Below are 12,329 nucleotides of genomic sequence, written 5' to 3' on the forward strand. Positions count from 1 at the left end.
CCGGGCACTGTTCTAATACTATGTACCAGTCAACAAAGCAAAGATTCCCTGCCCTTGTGGACTTCATGATCAAGTGTGTGTGTTGTGGGCAGAGGACACAAACAGTGAACAAAAAAACATAATAAATTAGTGATGAGTCAATTACACAGTTGTCAGAAGGTGATCAGTTCTCTGGGGAACAAAAGTGGGAAAGGGGGAGGGGTCTGGCCACGCTGGGAGAGAGGTTGGGTGTCCTCACTAAGAACAAAGCATCTGAGCAAAGCCTTTCGTGGAGGGGAGAGAGTCAGTCCACACATGATTAGGGTCAGTGCTGCAGGCAGAGGGAATATCTGAAGCAAAAACTCTAAGGTAGGAGTTTGTGTGAGTTTTCTGAGCCATCTTCTTCCCCTGTCTGAAGACTAGCCTGGAGCTTTTCTCATCCCGGTTCCATCACTTTCTTTCAGCTATGTTGGCTTTCAAACCAGTTCAAGCTTCCTAGACTTGAAAGCCATTTAATTTGACTTTGCTATGGCAGGTGGGGACAGAGAGCCCAGCCACTGCCTTCGTGTTTGCATCTCGGTTCACAATGCACAAACACTCGGTTTCCCAAGATGCTGGATAGGTGGTAGGAGACCTGCCGAGGCCTGGAGTCTTAACAGAACAGCCCAATCCCTCCCCCATTTCCAGACTGTTTTCTGTTGAATGCCTCCCGTGCAGTAAGTGAGTCAGGGTTTTCGTCATGTTCCCCAATGATTGTCTGTGTCAGTGAACCATCATGTTCTGGTACAAGAGAGCTGTGTGTTCATCTTTACAGTTGCTGCTCTTGAGCCAGCCTGTGAGGGATGGGCTGGGCTTTCCCCATTAGCTCCAGAAAGAACCTCAGTGAGCAAGACCAGCAGCCTGCGGGAAGATTTAGCAAAGCGCCAGGCTGTGCCACTCTTGTTTGTGTGTGTGTGTGTGTGTGTGTGTGTGTGTGTGTTCAGCGACACATTTGAATATACCTTGAAATGGAACAAAGAAAGGATGATGAAGTGATGTTCTATGCAGAGATGTTCTTGGAATCTGGGCAGTGGTTTTGTGCAGGTGCATTATTATCTCCAAATAGACTGAGAACTTGTAACATTTATATGGACAGGTTGATGGGCTCGTGAATTAAAGAATCCCTGCTTGGTCCTAGTGTGGGGTTAGGATGTGCCCCAGCCACCTGCTCTAAGGTAGATCACATTTTAGGCAAGAGTCTAGATCCCCTTGAAAGTCCTGTTCAGGTTGTACGGGCCTCAGTTCAAATACTGAACAGGCCTAGGTGTCACCCACAGGATATTGAGAAGTTTAGTTCTAGGGAATGGCTCAGGGAGAAGTTCATAGTTCTCTTCCAGTTACATCTCCTTGACGTGTGACCTTGACATTTGCTTGGTGGGCAAGGGAACTTAACTTTGATCTCTGAAATCTTGTGAGGTTACAGGTGAGAATTTAGAATGATATACAAAATGCAACATATATTTAAAAAGAAAGGGAGCATGAGAGTCTTCATCAGGATTGTGAACCATTGAACCAAGTGTTACGTGTGTTGTCTTAGCAGTGTTTTTGGCACTTCCTGACTTGGTTTTCCCTTCTCTCGATTTGCTTCCCTTCTATGCACTATTTAGAAACAGTTGAGCGATGTGCACAGAGTGGGGGAGAAGCATATTGTTCAAGATTGCATAGGTCGAGGTGGAGGCATTAGCCTAGAAAATTCTGATAAGAGCATGAAAGTTAATCTGAGAATAAGAAAGACAATAAGGGTATAGGATTTCTGTTTTGCATATGTGTCTATTTACCAGATAAAAATATATGGTAATATTGTTCATTCATTTAACAAATATATCGAGCACCCACTACTCAGTGCTCTATTCTAAGCACTGAGATACAGCAGTAGACAAAACTAAACAAAAGCTTCCCCACCCTCATGTTGTTTGGTTAAATGATATGAATTGCTGGGCTTTTTTGTAGGTTAAAAACAAATGACTATAAATACTGTATGATCTAGCATCTACTACATGGTCTTTCCACTCTTAGGTCTTTATTTAAAAGAGATAAGAGCATACATCCATACAAAGGCTTGCACATGAGTATTTGTAGCAGCTTTATTTTTAATGGCCTTGACTGGAAACAACCCAAATGTCCATCAACAAGTGAATGAATAAACGAATGGTAGCATCTGCGTTGGTGCGGTGGAGCACTACTCGGCAGTAAGAAGGACTGAAGTACTAATACGGAAGGCAACATGGATGGATCTTAAGTACAATATGTTAAGCGAAAGAAACCAGGAGGTTTCATTCTATACAAAACTTTAGAAGATACAGACTAATCCACAGTAACACAAAGCAGATCAGTGGGTGCCTTGGAACGGGAACTGGGGTCGGGGACAGAAGGGCAGGAAATGGAGACTGCAAAGGGGCAAGTGAGACCTTTTGGGGAGATGAATGTGTTTGCTGCCTTGCCCATGCTGATGGCTTCACAGGTGTACGTGAACACCAAACCCTTTCAATCGGTACACTTGGGAGTATGTGCAATTAATTACTTGACAGTTTTATTTCAGTGAAGGTATTAAAAACAGTCAAACAGCAGCAGTTTCTTGTGGTTCAATCAGTAGGGAAATCTTAGTGATGAATTAATGTTTGAAACCTTCTATTTGTTTTTCATACATGTATGGAAAACTCACCATGTGTCAGGCACCACGAAAGGTATTATCAACGAGGAGCAAACAAGGCTGTTTTTGCCTGAAGTAGGTTTGAAAAGAGATGGCTGGACAGCTCTCCCACAGGCAGTTCTGAAGCAGCTGCCTGGTTTAGCCCAGGGAGCCTTTGTTGACCGCATTTACCCATGCTTCCGTGCCTTCCTTGTTTTGCAGAGTGACCTGTGGTCTCTGGGAATCACCGCTATCGAGATGGCAGAAGGTGCTCCCCGTAAGTACCTTCCTCTGGGTGAAATCTGTTGCTGGCCTGCTCTGCAGGTGCGGATGCTTCCTCGCCAGTAGCTTTACTTCTGCTACACCGAGCCCTGCGTGGACTCACGCTGGCGTACCGAGAAAGCAGAGTCGTCTAAATCAACCAGGAATCCATTCATTTCAGAGTGGTGTGAGGATTTGTATTTATGAGGGGAGACCAGAAAGGAGAGCAGAGCAGACTCTGAGAAGTCTTGTCTGTCTTACATACTCAGTGTATAGTCTAGTCTTCAGCTACTCTTCACCTGTAGTCAAACTGGGACTAAACCACAGAGAGTGTAAACACCAACATATCAGAAATGCAGAGCTGATTTTCAGGGCATGGGTTATGGGAACACTTATACTCAGTTGCTCTCATTCCTATTAAAATACTAATGGTTAGGTTGTTAGATTTCCCTGCTTATTTGAGACAGAGTGAGCAGGGCTCTGGCTACCCAAAGAACCTCCGCAGTTCCTGGGAATCTGGAGCATTGGCCCCACCGAGACCCTCCCCAGCTGCGTGGTCGTCACCTCTGAGACTCCATTCAGGAAGTGCAACTGACCAGGGACAGCTGCCACGATCGCTCCTCCCAAGGGCCACTCCCCTCCAGTGACCAAGAGTGGCACGGATATAAGGCAGAGCCTTTCCTGGAAGACAGGGCGCTCCTTGGAAGGCAGCTTTCACTCCTTAGTTTCCCTCCTTGATTGCCTTCAACTGCAGGACAGCCTAGCACCCTTCCACCTGCTGTTTCTCCCTCCCACCTTCACTGCCATCAGACTTCATAGCAATCTGACAACTCTCCCAGCCTTCCTTGGCTCCTTTGCTATTTCCTTTCAGGCAGGAGTTTCCTCCAGTGATATTTTCTCATGTTTACCATCACCTTAGTGTCTTCCTCTTCAGAAGACCTGGACCAAAACAGGCCCTATGTTAGTATGACGAGTCATTGTGCTCATATGACTTTTTACCCTTGAGTTATCGTGGTATTCTTATTTCTCACTCCAGAATTAGTAGAATTCACCTGTAGCATGACTAGAGTGTTTGTTGACCAAATGTCTCTTATCCACAATGCTGGTAGGCATTTATGAATCAGAAAGATAATATTGGCAGTCTTGAAACTGTATCATCATGCTTAATGAGCAGTTACTGCCTGTGTGCTCCATCATGTCCGACTCTTTGGGAGTCCCCAGACTGTAGCCTGCCAGGCTCCTCTGTCCATGGGATTCCCCAGGCAAGTATAGTGGAGTGGGTTGCCATTTCCTCATCCAGGGATCTTCCCAACCCAGAGATTGAACTCGTGTTTCCTGCATCTCTTTCCTTAGCAGGTGGATTCTTTACCACTGAGCCACCTGAGAAGCCCCTAATGAGTAGTTGGAAGGAGCTAAAAATAAACTTTCTCCCAGCAGAATCCTTTAGCTTTGGGGGAGAATGTGTTCTTATTCTAGGCACACAGGAAATGATATTCCCAGATGTTTGAAGAGTAAACTAGTGAAATATTCTCATTGAATAGAATGTGTGAGTGTTTTTACTATAAATGATAATGTCATCTTTACAATGTGAGATATTTTTATGAGTCTTCTACCAGACTTCCTTTGCCTTAATCCTCTGGTCTTCCTGGGGCCATTGAACAAAACAAACCAAACAAACAAAACCCATCATGAAAAGCCTGAAAGCCATTCAAGGTATTTATCAATACAGAGAGAAAGGTGTTTTGGTGTAGTGCTTTATACTCCAAAAACCCATGTATTAATATTAATAGATAACACTGCATTTGGGGAAGCCTTCAGTGTATAAGAGATGTACCATGGATTATTTGGGATTTTACTAATTAAAAATAAGTTACTGTCTCCATTGTAGTTGTTATCTGGATGTTGTTTACTTGGAGTCTTAGATGGTTATTTTTAGCAAAGCAAAGGTTGTTGAGCCTTTGACTTGTTTTCCTTAAAAATGAAGTGCAAGTAGACATGTTAAGGGTCTCTAGTTGAAAGGTGTTAGATTTTTTGAGACTCCTGTAATCAGCCTCATTTAACGCTCACCAAAGGGAAGCTTTATGATCTCCTGACTCTGCTCACTGGTCAGACCTGGACTCAGGATGCCATTTGGCAGCATTATCAGCACAGAAAGGATGGGCTTGGCACGGACTTGGCCCCCTAACCTGAGCTGGCCCTTGTTTTGGTCTCTTGCAGCTCTGTGTGACATGCACCCCATGAGAGCTCTCTTCCTCATCCCCCGGAACCCAGCGCCTCGGCTGAAGTCTAAGAAGTGGTGAGTTTGGTCTTTGGTGTTTTGCAGATCTAATGTCAAGAGTTTCTGCATTTCTGTTTGGAATGAGCTCAGATCTTTAGGTCCTGCTAACAGGATTAGATGAATATGTACTAAGACTTGTTGAATGATTTTCTGTGTGGTGTTATTCATCTTAAAGTACATATTAAGGACCTACTATTTGCACAGTAAGTCCTTATTCATTATGAGGAGATATTAGCTAAAGTGGGTCATGGAACTCAAGAAGTAACATGGAAACACTTTGATTTATCACTCAGAGTAATATCTTTCCCAGCAGTGCAGAACATCTCATCAGAACAGGTGATAGTCTAGAGTCAGCCCATTAGATTGGCTGACTTTTCTTCTGTTCCTTAAGTCATTAATTCCCTAAATGTATATACACACTTGGTACTGTGTGAGATGATTTCCTGCTCTGTGCATGAACATCTGTAATTTTTGTGTTTGCTATTGCTTGCTCTTTATGACAGGTGATACTGGCTTCTTTGTGGCAGTGATCTAACCTTTCCATTTAATAAACTGATTAACATAAAAAGTGACTTAAAAATACTAAGTGAATACGTGCATGGATAATGAAGGGTATGGTAAAAATTATAGTGGTAGTGTCTGATTGACTGGAGTTTGTAAACAGAGTTCTACAGATTAGAACAGGATTTGAACTTTTGGCTTTTTTTGTGCACTTACACCAGAGCCTTTGTGTCTTATTCTGGAGCAAAAATTCATTGCTTATTCCCTTCCCTCTGTGTATACTGTGTATCTTCCTTGATACGTTCTCAATTCTGATTCCCTTTGCCATGGGGCCAATTCCTGAACCACTTAAGACCTCCTATCCTTTTCTAGATACCTTCTAGGCAGTTTTGAGCATGAAGGGACAAGAGCCTTCTGCCTTTTCTCATATCACTTCATGATCAGGTCCTCGTGTTTCTCACACACCCACCCACAGGTTCCCCCTCCAGGATACAAGAGCAATCTTAATTTATACCATTTCCAGGAATGACACAGTGACCCTGGCAGAACAAGAGAAAGGCATACTGCACAGAGAGAGGGAAAAGAAATAGCCCCAATAGATGACAGCCTCAGAGTTAGTTGCCAAGGGCTGCATGGGGAGAGAGTGAGAGTTGCTATTGGTAACAAGGAGGCAGAGCATCCCTCCTCCTCTCTCTGGAGGGTCGCCGTGGTGTGAGACATCACTCTCTCCCCAGCAACAGCTTTCCATTGGGCACCACACGGCACATGATCCACAGGTGCCCAGAGGCTCTGCTTCCTCCCTTCTCCCCAGAACAGCTCCCAGAAAGGGGCTGGCTCCGTTCTGGAAGATCCTTGGAAACATCAGGGACACTGTGAAGCTCTCCACGAGCTTTCTGTTTGTCCTTCATGCCACGCCTCCCAGGGAGGTTGGGAGGGGCTGCTGTGTCCAGTGGGCTGCACCCACCCCGTCCCCTCCCTGCCTCCTCTGTCTTCACTGATATTGGACAGGGCTGCTGACTCCACCACAGAGGACAAACTGACCACCCCTACCTGTGCCGTTTGCCCAGAGTGGCGTGGCCACACATCGCAGTTCAGAAATATTTGTGTTCATTGCCAGCTTTAAAAAAAAACTGGCAACTGAGCAGTCCGTGGAGATGTCTGGCCCTTTTTTCCCACAGAGGTGCAGCCGCACTGCCCTGCCCAGGCATTCCTGCTCCCTTTTAGGGTGAGCCCTTATGCTTCTGCCCCCGTCACTGCCTCTTCCAGCCCAGAAGCTGGAATCCCTTGGTCACCACGCTGGTCCTGTCTTCTTCTTACCCCTGGTCTGCAGTGCCCTTCTGTGTGACCCATCTGGCCCCCAGAAAAGTGACTGACCAGTCCCTGTGCTACAGTTTCCTGGTTCGTTGACCTTGTTCCAACAGGAGCCACCCTGCACTGACCTTGCCTGAGAAGTACAGACTTGAGGGGAAATACAGGCTGACTTCTCTGCTTCAAAACTTTGGCGATGAGAGCTGATTTTATAATGCTGCAGGGAACTGGGTCAGTCCAGGCTGCCCTCGTCCCACCAGCCTCTTTGCACGGCCTTGCGTGGCTCAGAATGAGAGCCAGCTAGGAGAAGGAGTGCCACGTGCCAGCTGGTGGACAGGAAAATGACGTGGCTGTTTGAGAGCCAGTGGAGGAAACAAAAGCCCTGTAAAAATACACCTTCTCAGTCAGAACCCAGCCGTTATAAAGATGGCCGTGCAGCCCCCAGCCACAGGACACTTGGTGGGGCTTGAATTTGTCTACACTAGAATTCCAGTTTTTAAATGAAAATATTTAGGCACTTCAGAGTACTTGTATTGAACAACCAGGTTCAGAGTGATTTAAAATAGGTTAGGGTTTGGGAGGAAATAAAATATTTCTATTTTCCTTTTCCTTTTTTACCTTATCCCCCACCAAAAGAAACAAAACTTCAAAATGTTCTTTTATATCTACCTATTCTCTACTTTAATGAGTTATCAGGTGAAGTGCACTATTCCCGGTGTATATTCCAACATAAAGGAAAGATATAAACATCTGAATGCAGAGTTCCAAAGAATAGTAAGAAGAGATAAGAAAGCCTTCTTCAGCGAACAATGCAAAGAAATACAGGAAAACAACAGAATGGGAAATACTAGGGATCTCTTCAAGAAAATCAGAGATACCAAAGGAACATTTCATGCAAAGATAAGCTCGATAAAGGACAGAAATGGTATGGACCTAACAGAAGCAGAAGATATTAAGAAGAGATGGCAAGAATACACAGAAGAACTGTACAAAAAAGATCTTCACGACCCAGATAATCACGATGGTGTGATCACTGACCTAGAGCCAGATATCCTGGAATGTGAAGTCAAGTGGGCCTTTGAAAGCATCACTATGAACAAAGATAGTGGAAGTGATGGAATTCCAGTTGAGCTATTCCAAATCCTGAAAGATGATGCTGTGAAAGTGCTGCACTCAATATGCCAGCAAATGTGGAAAACTCAGCAGTGGCCACAGGACTGGAAAAGGTCGGTTTTCATTGCAATTCCAAAGAAAGGCAATGCCAAAGAATGCTCAAGCTACTGCACAATTGCACTCATTTCACACGCTAGTAAAGTAATGCTCAAAATTCTCCAAGCCAGGCTTTAGCAATACGTGAACCGTGAACTTCCTGATGTTCAAGCTGGTTTTAGAAAAGGCGGAGGAACCAGAGATCAAATTGCCAACATCCACTGGATCATAGTAAAAGCAAGAGAGTTCCAGAAAAAACATCTATTTCTGCTTTATTGACTATGCCAAAGCCTTTGACTGTGTGGATCACAATAAACTGTGGAAAATTCTGAAAGAGATGGGAATACCAGAACACCTGATGTGCCTCTTGAGAAATGTGTATGCATTTCAGGAAGCAACAGTTAGAACTGGACATGGAACAGCAGACTGGTTCCAAATAGGAAAAGGAGTTCGTCAAGGGTGTATATTGTCACCCTGCTTATTTAACTTCTATGTGGAGTACATCATGAGAAACGCTGGACTGGAAGAAACACAAGCTGGAATCAAGATTGCCAGGAGAAATATCAATAACCTCAGATATGCAGATGACACCACCCTTATGGCAGAAAGTGAAGAGGAACTCAAAAGCCTCTTGATGAAAGTGAAAGAGGAGAGTGAAAAAGGTGGCTTAAAGCTCAACATTTAGAAAACGAAGATCATGGCATCCGGTCCCACCACTTCATGGGAAATAGATGGGGAAACAGTGGAAACAGTGTCAGACTTTATTTTTCTGGGCTCCAATATCACTACAGATGGTGACTGCAGCCATGAAATAAAAAGAGGCTTACTCCTTGGAAGGAAAGTTATGACCAACCTAGATAGCATATTCAAAAGCAGAGACATTACTTTGCCAACAAAGGTCCATCTAGTCAAGGCTATGGTTTTTCCTGTGGTCATGTATGGATGTGAGAGTTGGACTGTGAAGAAGGCTGAGCGCCAAAGAATTGATGCTTTTGAAGTGTGGTGTTGGAGAAGACTCTTGAGAGTCCCTTGGACTGCAAGGAGATCCAGCCAGTCCATTCTGAAGGAGATCAGCCCTGGGATTTCTTTGGAAGGAATGATGCTAAAGCTGAAACTCCAGTACTTTGGCCACCTCATGCGAAGAGTTGATTCATTGGAAAAGACCCTGATGCTGGGAGGGATTGGGGGCAGGAGGAGAAGGGGACGCCAGAGGATGAGATGGCTGGATGGCATCACTGACTCGATGGACGTGAGTCTGAGTGAATTCCGGGAGTTGGTGATGGACAGGGAGGCCTGGCGTGCTGTGATTCATGGGGTCGCAGAGAGTTGGACACGACTGAGCGACTGATCTGATCTGATCTGATCTGATTCCAACATATGACCAAAGGGGCACCACTGTGGCAGAGACAGCCATGAACTCTTCATTATAAGCATTCAGCTGAGGATCATTTCCAAGGAATTGACTGAATCTACGACATACAAGGCACACGTATGTTGTAGTCTCAGCAACGTATTTATGTGTGTGTATTTAAAATATATATATATTTAAGATATATATAAAAATTTGTTTTTACTGAAATCAGGATTCTTTAAATTCTATAGTGCTTTACAGTTTTCAAAAGTTTCACGCACATGATTTCATATAATCCTGTAATAACCTTCATTTTCTTAGCCACAACCCTGCCGGGCAGATGCTCTGAGTCTTCATATTATGGGTGAGAGTCTGAGGCTTTAGGTGGGTTATGGGCCTTGCCCTAGGCTGCGCAGTGTTCGTTTCTCAAGTTTGTGACCCGTGTTTTTTCTACTGCGCCGTTTGACTTCTCAGAGTTCAAGGTTAAAGTGGTAGAGAAGGAGCTGTACTAGTCCCTCAGAGTGAGCACCTTTCCCTTGAGCCTTAATATCAGGGAAGAAAGGCAGTATCATTGCTCTTTGCCCCTTTCATTGTAGGAGGAAAGGAGAGCTTCCCTGGGAGCAGGAACCTGGCCTTCCTGCCCCATCAGCGCAGTGAGGAGAGGCCTGGCGCTAAGGAAGTCAGGTGGTCCGTGCTCCAGTCAGTGTTAAGGCGGCTCAGACATCTGTCTCCCTGTCAGCAAGTGACCAGTGCGGTGGGACTCCCATGTTTCCCTCCTCTCTCTGCTCTTGCTCGTGTGTAGTGAGATTCATCCTACATGGATAAGCGTCTCCTGCAAAGGATTTCGTCCCCTCTCTCGTCCTGCTGTGCTCACCCTGGCCGCTCATCCCTCGTGCTTGCACTCCATGCTATAGCTTCCTTGCAGGGGCCACTGAAGAAGGATGGGGATGACTTTGTTCCTGTAAAAGGTGGTCGGTCTTGTCCTTTTCACATGCCCTTTAAATGTGAAGATTCCACACAGGCAAAGCAGTGTTCGACTGAGCTCACTGGAGAAGTCGTAACTGCTTATCTCTGGGAAGAGGGATAAGATTCCTGGTTTAAACCACTCAGGCTCCAGATGGAGACTGAAGGCCTGATGAGGTTGTCTTATCCTGAGTCCCAGGCTCACAGCAGCCTGGAACCCCAGCCTGCTGCTTTTACTCCAGAGCTTTCAACCATTTCTCTTATTTTATGAAACTACAGTTCCGATTCCTGCTGAGTTTTCTGGCACTTTTGTTTTAGAAATAACAATGTTTTTTTAGGGGTGCAGGGAGCTGTAAATGAAATAATGATAATAGAAAATATCAGAAAGTACTTCAGATAGACTAAATTTATTATTAGTAGTGTGACTTTGGACTTTATTAAAATCAAAACAAAAATTACTAGAGTCTTTTAAAATCAGCATTTTTTGCAGTCTCCTTGGAGGTGAGTGAGTCCTGCTCACTCTTGCTGCTAATGCATCCAATACTAATACACATAAAGTAATTCTGTTAAAGAATTCTATACTATTCAGTTCAACACAAGTTGGGAAAAACACCATCACAATTCTGCTCTTAGCCCTCAAGGCAATCCTACTGTTCTTTAAGCCTGGCGATTGTCAGAGAGGGTGGGACATTGTCATCAATAGTCAAAGTATTAATAATAATAATAATAATCATAGCATTTGTGATGTCACAGGCACAGTTCTAAGTATTTTACATGAAGTAACTCATTTATTTATCACAGCAGTCTTTTGAAATAAGTGCTAACAGTATATCCCCATTTGCAGCCAGGGAAACTGAGATACAGAAAAGTTAAACAATATGCCCCAAATCACACAGTTAGTAAATGATAGAATCTGAAGTAGAGAAAAAGGATAGTTCTAGGCAAGTACAAATTTTAAAGGTCAAATTGCCTTTAGGGAGTCTGAAGATTACCAGAAACTTTTAGCCCAAGAAGTTAAAGTGGTTAATGTAACGATCGTTCAGGCATTTTTAACACCTCCAAGGACAGAGAAGCCTGGCGAGCTACAGTCCCTGGGTTCACCAAAGAGTTTGACATGACTTAGCAGCTAAACAACAACAACAACACAATTTAACATATAAACAGTAAAATCTGAGACGATAAAGTGCTCAGTGACACTGGTATTAGAGAACTAGTGTCTCAGACGAAAAGTACCAGTCACTATCATTTATCTCTCCATGCCAGGCCTTGGGAAATTAGTATTGCTAATCTTGGGCTTTTTTTTTAAAGTGACAGAACTGAATTATAGGCAACTAAGACTAAAACAATAAAGGTATGGAAATGTACTTTAAACCCACTAGGCCTCTCAGCAAAGAGTCAGGTGATACTCAATGTAGGTGAAGTTTTTTTACTTTTAATTAAATGTGTGATTAAACATATTGATTCTTTGGTCACACTAACTTACATAGAGACAGTACATCTTTGAAGATTTGTTGTAAGTAAGCATTATTTTCTATTCAAGCAGAACCATTTGCAGAGGACATGGGGTTAACTGCCAGCTTTGTAATTTCGCACATCTTGGCTCATCCTCTGGGCCCAAAGATATTCTCTTGAGTATATCGTGAGATTCCTTCCCACCAGGAAACATACTGGAAAAAAGACTGCTATAGCTATTTCCATTAAACTCCCTGAACACGCTCTCATTCTGGAGATGTCTCTGGCTTTTGTGAGGTGTCAGGATCAGGGAAGGGAATGTATAGTCTATTAAGTCTGGCTTTCTTTTTAAATTGGGT

The 12,329-nt window shown here is 44.0% G+C and overlaps 1 protein-coding gene across 9 annotated transcripts in view; it reads left to right on the plus strand.

Annotated features, from left to right (window-relative positions):
- Nucleotides 1-12,329, plus strand: part of TNIK (TRAF2 and NCK interacting kinase) — a 407,441-nt gene that overhangs the window by 284,078 nt on the left and 111,034 nt on the right. For all 9 annotated transcript variants that reach the window (XM_070803591.1, XM_070803368.1, XM_070803755.1 and 6 more), the window contains exons 8-9: nucleotides 2,870-2,924; nucleotides 5,126-5,204. In XM_070803591.1, coding sequence (XP_070659692.1) covers nucleotides 2,870-2,924; nucleotides 5,126-5,204 — 134 coding nt within the window. The remainder of the gene's footprint in view (nucleotides 1-2,869; nucleotides 2,925-5,125; nucleotides 5,205-12,329) is intronic.

Source organism: Bos indicus, chromosome 1, assembly GCF_029378745.1.
Source record: "Bos indicus isolate NIAB-ARS_2022 breed Sahiwal x Tharparkar chromosome 1, NIAB-ARS_B.indTharparkar_mat_pri_1.0, whole genome shotgun sequence".
Taxonomy (NCBI): domain Eukaryota; kingdom Metazoa; phylum Chordata; class Mammalia; order Artiodactyla; family Bovidae; genus Bos; species Bos indicus.